General features: G+C 43.7%; 1 protein-coding gene across 2 annotated transcripts in view; it reads left to right on the top strand.

Annotated features, from left to right (window-relative positions):
• LOC144819174 (phospholipase A2 inhibitor and Ly6/PLAUR domain-containing protein-like) overlaps positions 1–13,049 on the top strand; it is a 136,065-nt gene that overhangs the window by 16,803 nt on the left and 106,213 nt on the right. Inside the window, exons 2-3 of one of the 2 annotated variants that reach the window (XM_078677147.1) lie at positions 109–228; positions 1,434–1,589. In XM_078677147.1, coding sequence (XP_078533273.1) covers positions 109–228; positions 1,434–1,589 — 276 coding nt within the window. The remainder of the gene's footprint in view (positions 1–108; positions 229–1,433; positions 1,590–13,049) is intronic. The other variant, XM_078677148.1, reaches the window with a different exon arrangement.

Here is a 13,049-nt window from a genome sequence, read left to right on the forward strand (position 1 = left end):
CCTGCTCTAAAGGCTAAATCATCTATACTTGTTTTTCACACTTATTTCTCTCTGTTTGAATGAAATGCACAATTTTACTCAGATCTCTAGATTGATTTTTTTTTTCAGCAGATTGCCTAATGTGCGAGCGGTGTCTTGCTACCGGCAGCAGCCAATGCTCTGGTATCTTCAAGCAATGCCCTCCTGACGTCACTCACTGCATCAAAGGGCTGGAGAACTACACAGTTGGTAAGTGCCACATAACTGTAACGTGACTCAATTGTTAATATTCTGGCCAGTGCTTAATTTGTAAAATAATAGGTGCCGGGGCCCAGGATATTTCTTAGGAGGGCTCTGCAGCTTGCACCACCTGCGGTCCATGCCAGACACCTGTCCCAACGGCATATCTAGATGAATGAAGAAATGAATGAATGAATACTGGAATACTGACATTTCTTGAGTACATGGCACTTACATGGAGTGTTCTGGCACTGAGTGGAATTTAAGAGCGCAAAGGAAGAGGGGACTGAGAGTGAAGAGCCTACATACCATTACAGTCCTAAATGTATGACAATTTGGACTAAAGTAGCTGAACCAAAGCTGTAAGGAGGGCCTGAGCTAGCACCTTTCTATTAATATTTTATGAATCCTATATTGATGTGGTAAACACTTTGCTCCTGTGTATTTTCAAGAATAGAATAAGAGAGCCGCCATGTGGTGGATTTTTATAAATATGTGCCAAAGTCATGAAATAAGTCCGGGTGCCAGGCACCAGCACAAATGAAGAACGTATCCATTTACGGGCTGGTTGTAACATGCCTACGTGACCTTCAGAATGCCCTACTATTGTATCCACATGGTAGCAAATGACTGGATAACGTGCTGGCTGGCATACATTCCTTGCTTGCTGCACCACAGGATCTATAATTCACTAACAAGGCCTAATACTGGTGTCATAGATATGTGGTTTCTTGTGTTCCCTTATGGAGAGGGCCTTGCCTGGTAGTTCCAGATGGATTGTTCTCATGGGTATTAGGCCAGTACTGATTTGCATAAGACAGGCTTCTGACAAGCTTTTGTTTGGAGTGGCACAGTGGGCATAAAAGGATGGGTTGGAAGTCTACCTGGAGCTATTGAAAGTGGTTTAGAACTGTGGAAAAAGTTGAACAAGTATGTGAGTTGAAAATTAGTGAAAGACTTGAGTACTCATTGTGGTGGAACGGGTAATGCGTGACACCCCATTAAAAAAATAATTCAGGCTGGATATTTCTCTATACTTAAAAATGACATGTGGTGGATAAACACTCAAATAGAGATATTTGTACACATTAAATGCTTGCTTTTTTCTTGGTTTGGCTGTTTCACCCAGACTCATTCAAGGTAACCATGTCTGCTCAGAAACTCATACCGAGTTTTGTTTTTTGTTTAATTGAAACATGCATTTGTGCCAACAGGGGGTAATGTTGTTCTAACTGCATACAAGGACTGTCTGAATGCTTTTGAAAAGGTTGCCTGTGGAAGAGAGTTCTTTCTACACACCTCGTTGATGTTGTACCGGGTCACTAGAACATGCTGTGACTCCGACTTCTGCAACACAGGAGATGTGGAAGGTATGTAAGAGAGTATGTACTGACTCTGATATCCATTACACAGTCAATGTGCAAGGTAAATGCCGTCTGTGACTCCGACATCTGTAACAGAGGAGTTGTGTATGGTAAGTACAGTCGGTGACTTTGAAAACTGTAATACAGGGAGTGTGTTGGGTACATGCAGTCTGTGACTCCCACATTAGTAATGGAGTGGATGTGAAGGGTACATACAGTGTGACTCTGACATCTGTAATGGAAGGTACATGCAGTCTGAGAATCTCACATCTGTAACTCAGGGGGCATGCATGGCATGTGCACATCTGCAAACATGAGGGGTACAGAAGGGATGTTCTGAGTATGTCCAGTCTCTGACTGTAACATCTGTGATGGAGGGGATGTGCAGGGTATGTACAGTATGTGCCCCCCACATCTGTACCTTAGGGGGTGTGCAGGGTATGTGCAGTCTGTGACTCCAACATCTGTAACAGAGAGTATGTGTAGGGTGCATGCAGTCTCTGACTCCCACATCTGTACGTCAGGGGGTGTGCAGGGTATATGCAGTCTGTGACTCCCATATCCGTAATGGAGTGGATGTGAAGGGTACATACAGTGTGAATCCCACATCTGTAATGCAAGGGGTGTTCAGGCCTTGTGCATGTACATCTGTAACTCAGGGGGCGTGCAGGGCACATACAGTCTGCAACTTTGGCATGTGTAGCATCGGGGATATGCAGGGGATGTGCAGTCTGTGACTCCAATATTTATAACATGGGGACGTGCAGGGTAGTTGGAGTCCACATCTGTAACCGAGAGATTGTGCAGTCGGGGCAGTCTCTGACACCTTTACCAGAAAGGATGTTTAGAGTATGTACAGTCCATGACACTGTCACCTGTAAAGGAGAGGTTGTGCAGTGCATATGTAGTCTGTGATTCTGTCATCTGTAATTGAGGGATGTGCAGGGTACATGCAGTGTGTAACTGACTTTGTGACCTAAGGGAATTCAAGGTTTGTACAGTGTGATGCTTCTGTGACATAGAGCATAAGGAAGGATTGTATAGTCTGTGTTTCTGCCTCCAGTAACAGAGGGGAGGGGCAGCATATGTATTGAGAAAGTGGCATCACTTCTCACCGATAATCTTCATTATTCTAAATCTCTCTTTCTTGCCCCAACATTCAACCCCAAAATCAAGAGCATTCACACCTCTGATGGATGTAAAGTAAAGAACAACTTGGAGGCCAATAATATCAACGTTCACATAGATTGACTCCATAAAATGTCTTGTCAGGGTAATCATCTATAGGGGAGTAAATATTGTGAGAGACTACCCTTCCTAACAACATCCTTATTGCCATCAAACATGTTCTCAAAGGTATGGCCAGAGTTAGGGTTTTTTCAAATGTAGATTTTTCTTAATAAAAAGTAAGAGGTGACTTGCCCTCCCCTACTATTTTTCTCCTACAGTAAAGTAAACAGTAATCGGTGAGTACTGGTCCCCACATTAAGTGTACATAGGAAGGTCTCTTATTGATAAACATGCCACCCAGAAAAAAGGAGATCTAGACAATCTTTTGGGAATAGGGGAAACGAGATACAAACTTCCCCGTCATGATCATAAGAATTGCTACAGTCCCTGAAAGGCGGAGAAAGCGGTGGACGGTCTTTCCTTCCGCCGTGGTACTCCCCGCCATAGTGGGGGTTACAAGGCTGTCCACTGGGGTGTGTTGGTGGGGGATCGCCACCACCGGTCGCGGGGTGGTGATCCGCCCACCATGCTAATGGGCCCCTATATTTCTAGCAATAGCACCCTCATTTTCTACTTCTAGGCACTATGGTAGTTCCAGCAGATTAGTAAAAAGCGTAGCTGATTTTCAAAGGTGGTGCTAGCTTGCATACCTGATTCATTAACAACAAGGCTATCCTGTGATTCCCGCCACAGAGCAGTGTGTGCTGAAGAAGACACACAGCCACTCGCCTCACAGCACCCTTGGATTAAAGTAGTCGCTGAATTACTTCCAGGCCTGATTTGATGCAGCTGGGGTGGTCTCTCTCTGTGCACAGTTTTATAATGCCTAATTAGAAGTCTACCAAAGACTATTTGAACAATTAATATGAAGTAGCAAAATGCTCTTTAGCTATTTCCAAATTACTACACAGTGCTTCTTGAGAGCAAACAAAAATACAACACACAATCTCTTATCATCTAGAAACCCTATGTTTTATGGATAACATTGATAGGCTCAGGAATTAGCTAAATAACAATATGCAGTGCATTAAGTATAATTATCATGTTAGCATTAAACAGTTGCAGAAAAACATACATTATAATGTGCTTTCAATGAAATGACAGTTGTTCATTTCTTGATTATCTGATTACCACATATTTCATAACAAAGTGAGAGGTCTTTGGAGAGAAAGCAGAATATTTTTGACAGACCTGCCCCAAAAAAATACTGACCCCTTTACCTTTCATACTAAAGGCCTTTTTATGACTTATGGAGGATGCAGAATGTATGGGTGGGTGTGTATCACTTACAACGCAACTTTTACGTCGTAATGCTGTTACAACGCAGCTATTACAACGCAGGATCCATTACATCGGATGCCATTACAACGCATGGCATTACATAGCAGATGGTATTACAACGCATACCATTACATCGTAAGTATTGGTAAGTATATAATTTTTTTAAATTTTATTTAATATTATATAATTGATTTAATTATTATTAATTATAAATAAAATAAAAAAAATATTTATTTATGTTTTTAAATATTATAAATTAAATGTATTAATTTAAGTAATTTTTTTAATAAGTATGAGTATAGGAGTATATGTTTTGGGGTACTGAGGTATATGTTTTGGGGTGTTTGGGTATTTTTAGGTTTTAGGGCAGGGTTTGGGTTTTGGGGTACAGGGGTGTTTTTAGGTTTTAGGGCAGGGTTTGGGTTTGGGGTACAGGGGTGTTTTTAGGTTTTAGGGCAGGGTTTGGGTTTTGGGGTACAGGGGTGTTTTTAGGTTTTAGGGCAGGGTTTGGGTTTGGGGTACAGGGGTGTTTTTAGGTTTTAGGGCAGGGTTTGGGTTTGGGGTACAGGGGTGTTTTTAGGTTTTAGGGCAGGGTTTGGGTTTTGGGGTACAGGGGTGTTTTTAGGTTTTAGGGCAGGGTTTGGGTTTTGGGGCACAGGGGTGTTTTTAGGTTTTAGGGCAGGGTTTGGGTTTTGGGGTACAGGGGTGTTTTTAGGTTTTAGGGCAGGGTTTGGGTTTTGGGGTACAGGGGTGTTTTTAGGTTTTAGGGCAGGGTTTGGGTTTTGGGGTACAGGGGTGTTTTTAGGTTTTAGGGCAGGGTTTGGGTTTTGAGGTACAGGGGTGTTTTTAGGTTTTAGGGCAGGGTTTGGGTTTTGGGGTACAGGGGTGTTTTTAGGTTTTAGGGCAGGGTTTGGGTTTTGGGGTACAGGGGTGTTTTTAGGTTTTAGGGCAAGGTTTGGGTTTTGGGGTACAGGGATGTTTTTAGGTTTTAGGGCAGGGTTTGGGTTTTGGGGTACAGGGGTGTTTTTAGGTTTTAGGGCAGGGTTTGGGTTTTGGGGTACAGGGGTGTTTTTAGGTTTTAGGGCAGGGTTTGGGTTTTGGGGTACAGGGGTGTTTTTAGGTTTTAGGGCAGGGTTTGGGTTTTGGGGTACAGGGGTGTTTTTAGGTTTTAGGGCAAGGTTTGGGTTTTGGGGTACAGGGGTGTTTTTAGGTTTTAGGGTTTGGGTTTTGGGGTACAGGGGTGTTTTTAGGTTTTAGGGCAGGGTTTGGGTTTTGGGGTACAGGGGTGTTTTTAGGTTTTAGGGCAGGGTTTGGGTTTTGGGGTACAGGGGTTTGTGTTTTGGGTTAATTAAATTATATTTACCATTTTTAAATTAATTAAAATATATTTAATAAATTAAATTAATTTTATTTCATTAATTACATTTTTAAATTAAATATATTAAATTAAATACATTAAGTTAATTTTATTATTTTAATTAAATTAAATTATTCCCATTTTTATTAAAATTACATTTATTAAATAGATATTATTTTATTAAATTAATGGCTTTTTTAAAATGTATTTTATTTAAATTAATTAAATTAAATTAAATTAATTAAATTAACTTAATAACATTTTAAAAAAAAGGTATACTTACCTATACTTACGATGTAATGCCATGCGTTGTAATACCATCTGCTATGTAATGCCATGCGTTGTAATGGCATCCGATGTAATGGATCCTGCGTTGTAAAAATTCCGTTGTAACGGAATGCGATGTAAAAATCCGCGTTGTACTGACACCAATCCGTATGGGTGGTATGAATATTATAATCCTTGTAGTGCATATTATATGCAAATTTGGCATACAATGTGGCATGTGTGCTTCATGTAATCCTTAATGGCAGAGGAGGTGCCCAGACTTGGGTCCCTTGCTCGCTGTGCCACGGTATCTCAGCTATAACTGACTAATAAGGCCTAATAATGGTGTAAACGGTATGTGATGCTTGTGTTCCCTTCATGTAGTCCGAGATGAATTGTTCTTATGGGTATCAGGTCAGTACTGATTTGCATAAGACAGGCTTCTACGTGGAGTGACACAGTGGACATAAAACGATGGGTTGGAAATCGACCTGGAGCACTGTTCACGAGCATTCCTCCCATCACCTTGTGTGCACGATAAAAGTGGCAAAGTGTTTGCCCAGAGATTGATTTATTGCTCATTGAGCCACTAGCCCCCAAGTTCTACCTCACCGGTGAATTTTAATACGGCTGTAATGGTTCTAGGGGGCATATTATCAAGGGGGTTTATCTCCGCTTTTTTGGCTTCAAAAGCCAAGAAAGCGGAGATAAAATTATCTCCCTATTACCAAGCTGTCGCTAACACCAGTTAGCGACAGCTAATAGGAGATAGCGACCATCTTGGGCCCCGCTTTGCGTGTCAGTGATATTTATCACTAATGACATGCAAAGTGGGCGTGCCAAGATGTTAGTGACTGGAAACAGTCGCTAACATCGCTATCTCCTATTACCAACTTTTGGAGATATTCGCACTAAGCGCGAATATCTCCAAAAGCTAACACCTGCCCTGAGCAGTTCTTAGCCATGTTATCCAATGGGAGGTGGATAACATGGCTAAGAGCATTTGCTCGATAATGCATGAATATCGCTGACTTTTCAGTGATATTCATGCATTGCGGCCGTTTTTTATCGCATTTGCGATAAAGCTTGCTAATAGCAAGGTTTATCTGCGATAAAAATCGCCGATGTGCGGCGATACTTTTTGTCTCTAAACAAGTTAGAGACAAAAATTATCTCTATTGGTTGGTAATATGCCCCTAGGTTTGCCTATGTTCACTTTGGTAGGGACCCTTGCTTGGGAGTTTGGGATGGACTGCTCATGAGGACAAGAGTCAGTGCTGACTTGGAAAAAGGCATACATCTGTCTACAGTGTCACAGTGTGTAAAACATGATGAATTGGAATGCTTTCTGGAGTGATTCCTAGTGGCTTAGACTCTGTACAAGCATTCCTCTGTGCACATTATGTGTGCTTGCATTACCAGCCACCTACGGTCCGCCGGTGCAGTCCACTCTCCTGCTGTTAGTGTTGGAAATCCTTGCGGTGCTGGTCGGACTCTCACCCAACGGGCCGGGTTTTCACCCAGGCTGTAATACTGCACTTCAGAACCAACGCACGTGCTGAGATCTCCAAAAGTAGATGCAAACCTCAAGCCATTTTGGTGAGTTAAGAAACTCTCACAGTGAATGCTTGTAATGTGCGTATCAATGACGCAATACACTGTCAACTGATGCGGGAATGCAAACCATGCTAACTTCAGATGGCTGCCATCAAACATGGTGTGTACGAATATCCACAGGCCCTGTTTTACTGCCATGGCGATGGGATTGGTGCAGAAACACGCTGTGACCACACCCAGAAACTGGCTCACACACTGGCAGCATGCACTATTTCTTGTACCTCCGCTGCACTAAAGACCATCCGCGCTCCACCAGCAGCTCGCTCAGTTTAGTCAATGCACTCCAATGGTCAGTCAATAGTCAAGGACTCCTCACGCTGACACAATGGCACTCCACCAATCGGGCAATGAGCATTACTATCAGGCCACATGGGGTAAAAGGCCGCTTTATTGGCCAGGTAAGCATTTTCATGTGTTACATAATGGAAACAAAGGCCTCACTAATTCGTAGACATATTCTATCCCCCCCGCCCTTAAACAATTCCCCACAACAAACTTCTCCAACATTGCTCTACCGAAGGCTCCTACCTAAGCCTCCTCCTCAACCACTATGTTTCAACCCCTGCCTTCTTCCTGCCTCATTCCTTGCTGCCCTATTGCCCTCTGTCCGAAGATAGTCTGAATGACCCCAACCCTTCTTGCCTGTCTCGATCTCCTCGAATTCTGCCACCTATCCAAGGGAAGAGAAATATTCTATATTGAAACCTTCCCCTAGCAAATAACGAACATCTATGTTACAAAGGGCCTCATTTATGAAAAGTGACGCATCGCTGTGTGAAAACAGCGATGCGTCACTTTTCATTGCGCCCTCCTTGCGACACCAATGATGCGTCATATTTACATTATGACGCATCATTGCTCAAGGAGTTACAGATACGTCAGTATTTCTGACGTATCTGTAAGTGCAAAAGTGACGCATTGTTGGAGTGTGTCACAAAACACCTTTTGTGTTTGTGTTTGTTAGCCATGTATTCTTTTTGTGTTTTGATAAATTGTGTTTATTTATAATGAAGCTTCTTTGATGAGTTTAATTCGTATAAGGATCATTGATTTATCCTTCTGATTCAAACTTGAATTATCAATTGTTGCTTAAACGAATTCCCTTGAAGGCACCTATACCCCTCTACTTATTTACCCAAGCCCTCACGGGTATTTTGGGTTGCTCATTGTTTGACTCTTTATTCTCTAATACATAGACATATTCTATCCCCCCCGCCCTTAAACAATTACCCACAACAAACTTCCCCCACATTTTTCTAACTAAGCCTCGACCCATGCCTTCCTCAGGCCTCATTTCTTGCTGCCCTGTTTCCCTCTGTCCGGAGCTAGTCTGATCTCCTCAAATTCTGCCACCAAGAAAAATCCTGCATAGGTGTTTTTCCTATCCCCCTTAAACTCTTTTTTCAAATATGCATAACTTCTCTATATCAAAGTAGCGAGATTAAATCAGAAGAAATTCTTTCAACTTAGATAACACTTTTGCCAATCAGTTAGAAACAACATTTTGTTCTATTTTAGAAATGTAAACTTGGCATGTAATAAAAAAGTATAAATAAGTGAGGGAGGGTGAAAGGGAGGGGGGAGACATAGGTAAAGCTGTCGCCTAACAGCCTTTTTATTAAAACCATGCTTTAATATCTAAACTTTGTGATAGCATTTATTTTATGTTCAGAATATATATATTGTTACCAATAAAAGAAAGGTGAACCCCATCATGACCAATATTGTTATGGACCAACCAGCATATTCCGTTGATGCTACAAAAACAATTGAATTCTCTGTTAACTTTTCTTCTAGCCCTTTCTACAGCTGTGAATCGTTCTGCCCCTCGCCACATCCTTCTGGGCATGAGCACCATCAAACTTTTGTATGAGCCCAAAATTAAAGTATCAGCTGCAGATCAGCTTTCATTTCAATAAGTAACCCAGACCTCATAGTTGAACTAAATCATTCTCGCCAAGGTGTATAGGTAGGACTTCTGGCTGTTTCTTTGATGACAATTACTCACTGAAAAAGGGCATTAATTGATCCCATTTCATGTCACTTTTTCCATGCCATTCAATAAAGATTTAATCTGAATGAAAACCCAAATTCTTTCCCAAGTGTCTCTTTTCTGCTTGCTTGGTCGCTGTATTCTAACAGTAATTAATCTCTTAAACACTTGTTGGAGGAGGAGTCATGATATGAGCAGCGGCGCGAGGAGAGAGGAGCGGGGAGGTGCAGAGCAACGGTCAGTGTGGCGTGTGGTGTGCGGTGCCTAAGCCCACAAGCTGACCGTAAGACAAAAGCACGCACCCGCACCCGCACCCGCACCCGCGTCTGCAGTACCCCGTCTCTTTCAACCGCGCCCTCTCCAATGAACAACTATACCGAGCCATAACTACAAACAAACCTGAGCAGAGCAGAGTTGAACAGTTGAAAGACATCTCCGCCGCGGAGGCAGTGGCCGCGGTGAGAGGAGAGAGGAGCTCGTCCTGCTCAGCCCGTTCAGCCTCAGGACCCAGAGGATCAATTCAACTCAGTCATACCAGAGTCTTGGCCGTGCCAGTACCGCCCGTACCGGGGGGTCATCCCGGTTTCCACCGAGGCGCCATTGCTTACAAGGCGCCCGCACAGTGAGCGAAACAGCGGATCCCGCCGGCTCACACTGACGCAGAGAAACACCAAAGCGGTGAGAGCAGCGAAGGCGGTGGCAGAGGAGGTGCAAGTGGGGGAAGCGGCCAGCCGAGGCGGCTTCTCTGAGGCTCTATCACAGGCTCTATCACAGAGGAAAGAACTGCACCGCTGAACGCAGGAGGAGTCAGGTCAGCATCCACATGAAAGGTAAAAAAGCCACAACGCCTCGCTGTAATTGATTGATTTCCACCTGCACCAACACTGCCAATGCACTGCTAATACAAGATATGTAGTGCCTGAGCCCGCAGCTGGCAGCATGCAGCACGCCACCCACAGAGAGCAGAGGCATTGGGTGGAATTTTAGCGGAAAGAAGGACAAGGACACAAGCAAATACTAGGGGGGAAGCTTAGGGGAAAGGGGAAAGCCTAAGCTCCAGGCTGTGAGGCGGCAAAGTGGAAAGGTGAAGTCAGAGGGGTAGCAGGCACTCCAATCCAACAATCCCCCGCTTTCGCAAACGTGCCAATCCTGCATCATTTTGCATTAACTCCACATCATGAGATCGGGCAGAGTCAGAACAGAGCCAATCAAACATAAAAGACGCCAACAGCAACGCAGAAACATGAGTGAAGGATCAAGTGATCCATTCGATGAAGAGCTAACAGATGGGCTCGACATGAGTGTCAGTTCTCCCCCCAATAAGACTCCAAAGACACTTCCTGTCCTCAAAAACGCCAAGGTCACAGATTTTTTAATCCCTTCTACACCGTCCCCACCGTCCATATCTTCTTCATCCCCAGCATCTCCGATGCCTCTGACTCCATCGTTGCGACAAGCACAGGTATTCAAGTCCACCATCAGTAACAAAAGAATGTCCCAGTCAGTGGGAATTACAACGATAGCCCCGCAGCCACAGAGTAACTCTTCAAAAGACGTCAGCTATAGCACATGGCCAACCCCTAAAAAAATGGCTGACAAAGTAACAGTCATAGCACAAATAAACAGAGAAGCGCCAAACAACGGCAATGCCCAAAAGGAAAAGCACATAGAAACATTGGTTCCACCAGAGGAAAAACCCCCAAACCTGTCAGCAATGCCAGGCACAATAAACCAGGGTTCTTTCTGTTGCACCGCGGGGCCTGATCTAGCGGGCACCCTCTCAACATCTACAGGAACTGCTATTAGTGACTCGTGGGATAGGGGCATTACAAGCACAGAACTTATAGAAAGGTCACAGGGAGTACCGTTGACTGGAAATGCCCACATAAACTTGGAAAGCTGCAGGGCACAGGAAAGCCCAACAACATTTTTCAAGGAGCTATCTATGAATGACAAAACATCAAAATCTCCAGCAGGTTCTGGATCACTGCTAGCAACCGACTGCTTTAGTGAGACTAGCCTACTAATTTGCAGTGAGTTCACAGCAAAATCACCAAAAAGCCCACTAGGAGATGCTCACTTCCATTATACTGTTATTTTTAAAAAAAACAGCAATTTCATCAAAAGGACCAGAGTCCCAGCCCTTGGCATACAAACAATCACCAACTCTGGGATCAGGTCCGGAAAGTGTCTCACAAGATTCCTTTCGGAATAAACCAGAGGACAAAGCTTGTTATAGTCCTCACACTAGTGGCAATCATTCAGATCTCTTCCCCCTAGAACAGGCTCCACTGTGGTCTCCATTCATAGGTAGCATGGAAACCATCTCGACAGCGTTACTTCAACACTCATTAAAATTGGAGTTACAGATCGACCTTTTGCAACTCCTGGCTTCCCACGTAGCAGGAATAGACAGAAAAATAAATGGGTTTAACTCCCTCATCAAACGGGTGCATAAAGACCCGCACACAACGCTCCATGCACTCCAGTGCCTTGAAACAACGATCCATCTCGCAGCGGTGCCAAACATACTAACAGATATTCTGTCAGAGGTAAGGAAAAACACAAACAAGCTCCACACAACCGTTGAAGATCTAGGCGCAGGAAAAGCTCTTAATCCTCCGTCAAACACTACCAGTGGGGACACCTCAACCAGCGAGGACTCAATTGAGGATCCACAAGGAGGAAGCACCCAAGTTACCATCACAATCATCGGTGGGGACACTTCATCCGGGGAGGACATAATTGAGGACCTAACGGGAGAAAGCACCTCAGTTACCCTTCAAATGGCACATCGCGGGTAACACTATAGAGTCAAGTAACTCCTACAAGTACCTGGGGGTAGTGGTCGACTCAACCTGGTCATTAAAAATTCACCAACTGCATAGAAAAGCGCAGGCCAATAAACTACGGTTTGCTCTAATGTTACTGAAAACAAAATTGAAATGCCCCTTCAACCTTTACCTCTTGAAAGTGATTGAGGCACAGTTTTTACCCTCCCTCACGTACGGTTCGGAGCTATTCAGAGGCAAAGACGCAAACTTCTTGAACTTACAACAGTCAAATCTGTTCAAATACATCTTTCAAATACCAAGGTCTGTCTCACAAGCACAAGTACGCCTGGAATTCGGGCTTTCAAATCAGCATCAAGTCAGGCAAGCCGGGATACTAAAAATGTGCTGGAAATTAAGGGCAGCAAGCAAGGACACGCTGATGGGCCATTGTTGGTGCAAAATCAACAACCGAACAAATGCAAAAAACGTATGGAAAACATCTTTGGAAGACGCACTGACACAACTTAATATGCGAGAGGCATGGAATACAAACCACCCCTTTATGGCCTTCAAAAAAATAGCCAACAGTACAGCAAAACAAAAATCCATGATTGTCGACAAAGCCGCCCTCGCAAAGAAAAAACATGGTTGGACGGTGCTAGCCACGTATGAGAGAAGTGCCCCACAACCATACCTAGTCAATTATATAACACCGTCCACACAACAAATGCTCCTACGCATACGTCTGGGCACCTATACCACAAAGGATCAGACCCCAGTATGGAAGCAAACATGGCAAACATTGCTATGCAGACTGTGTGGCCGTTCGGAAGAAACACTGACTCACATTCTGTGCATCTGTCCATCATTGGCTAGTTTGAGACGTTACCACCTATTATAAATATTTCGTTTTTATCAAATCAGAACATGCAGGCCTGCCGTTATGC

This window comes from Lissotriton helveticus, chromosome 2_1, assembly GCF_964261635.1.
Source record: "Lissotriton helveticus chromosome 2_1, aLisHel1.1, whole genome shotgun sequence".
Lineage (NCBI taxonomy): Eukaryota > Metazoa > Chordata > Amphibia > Caudata > Salamandridae > Lissotriton > Lissotriton helveticus.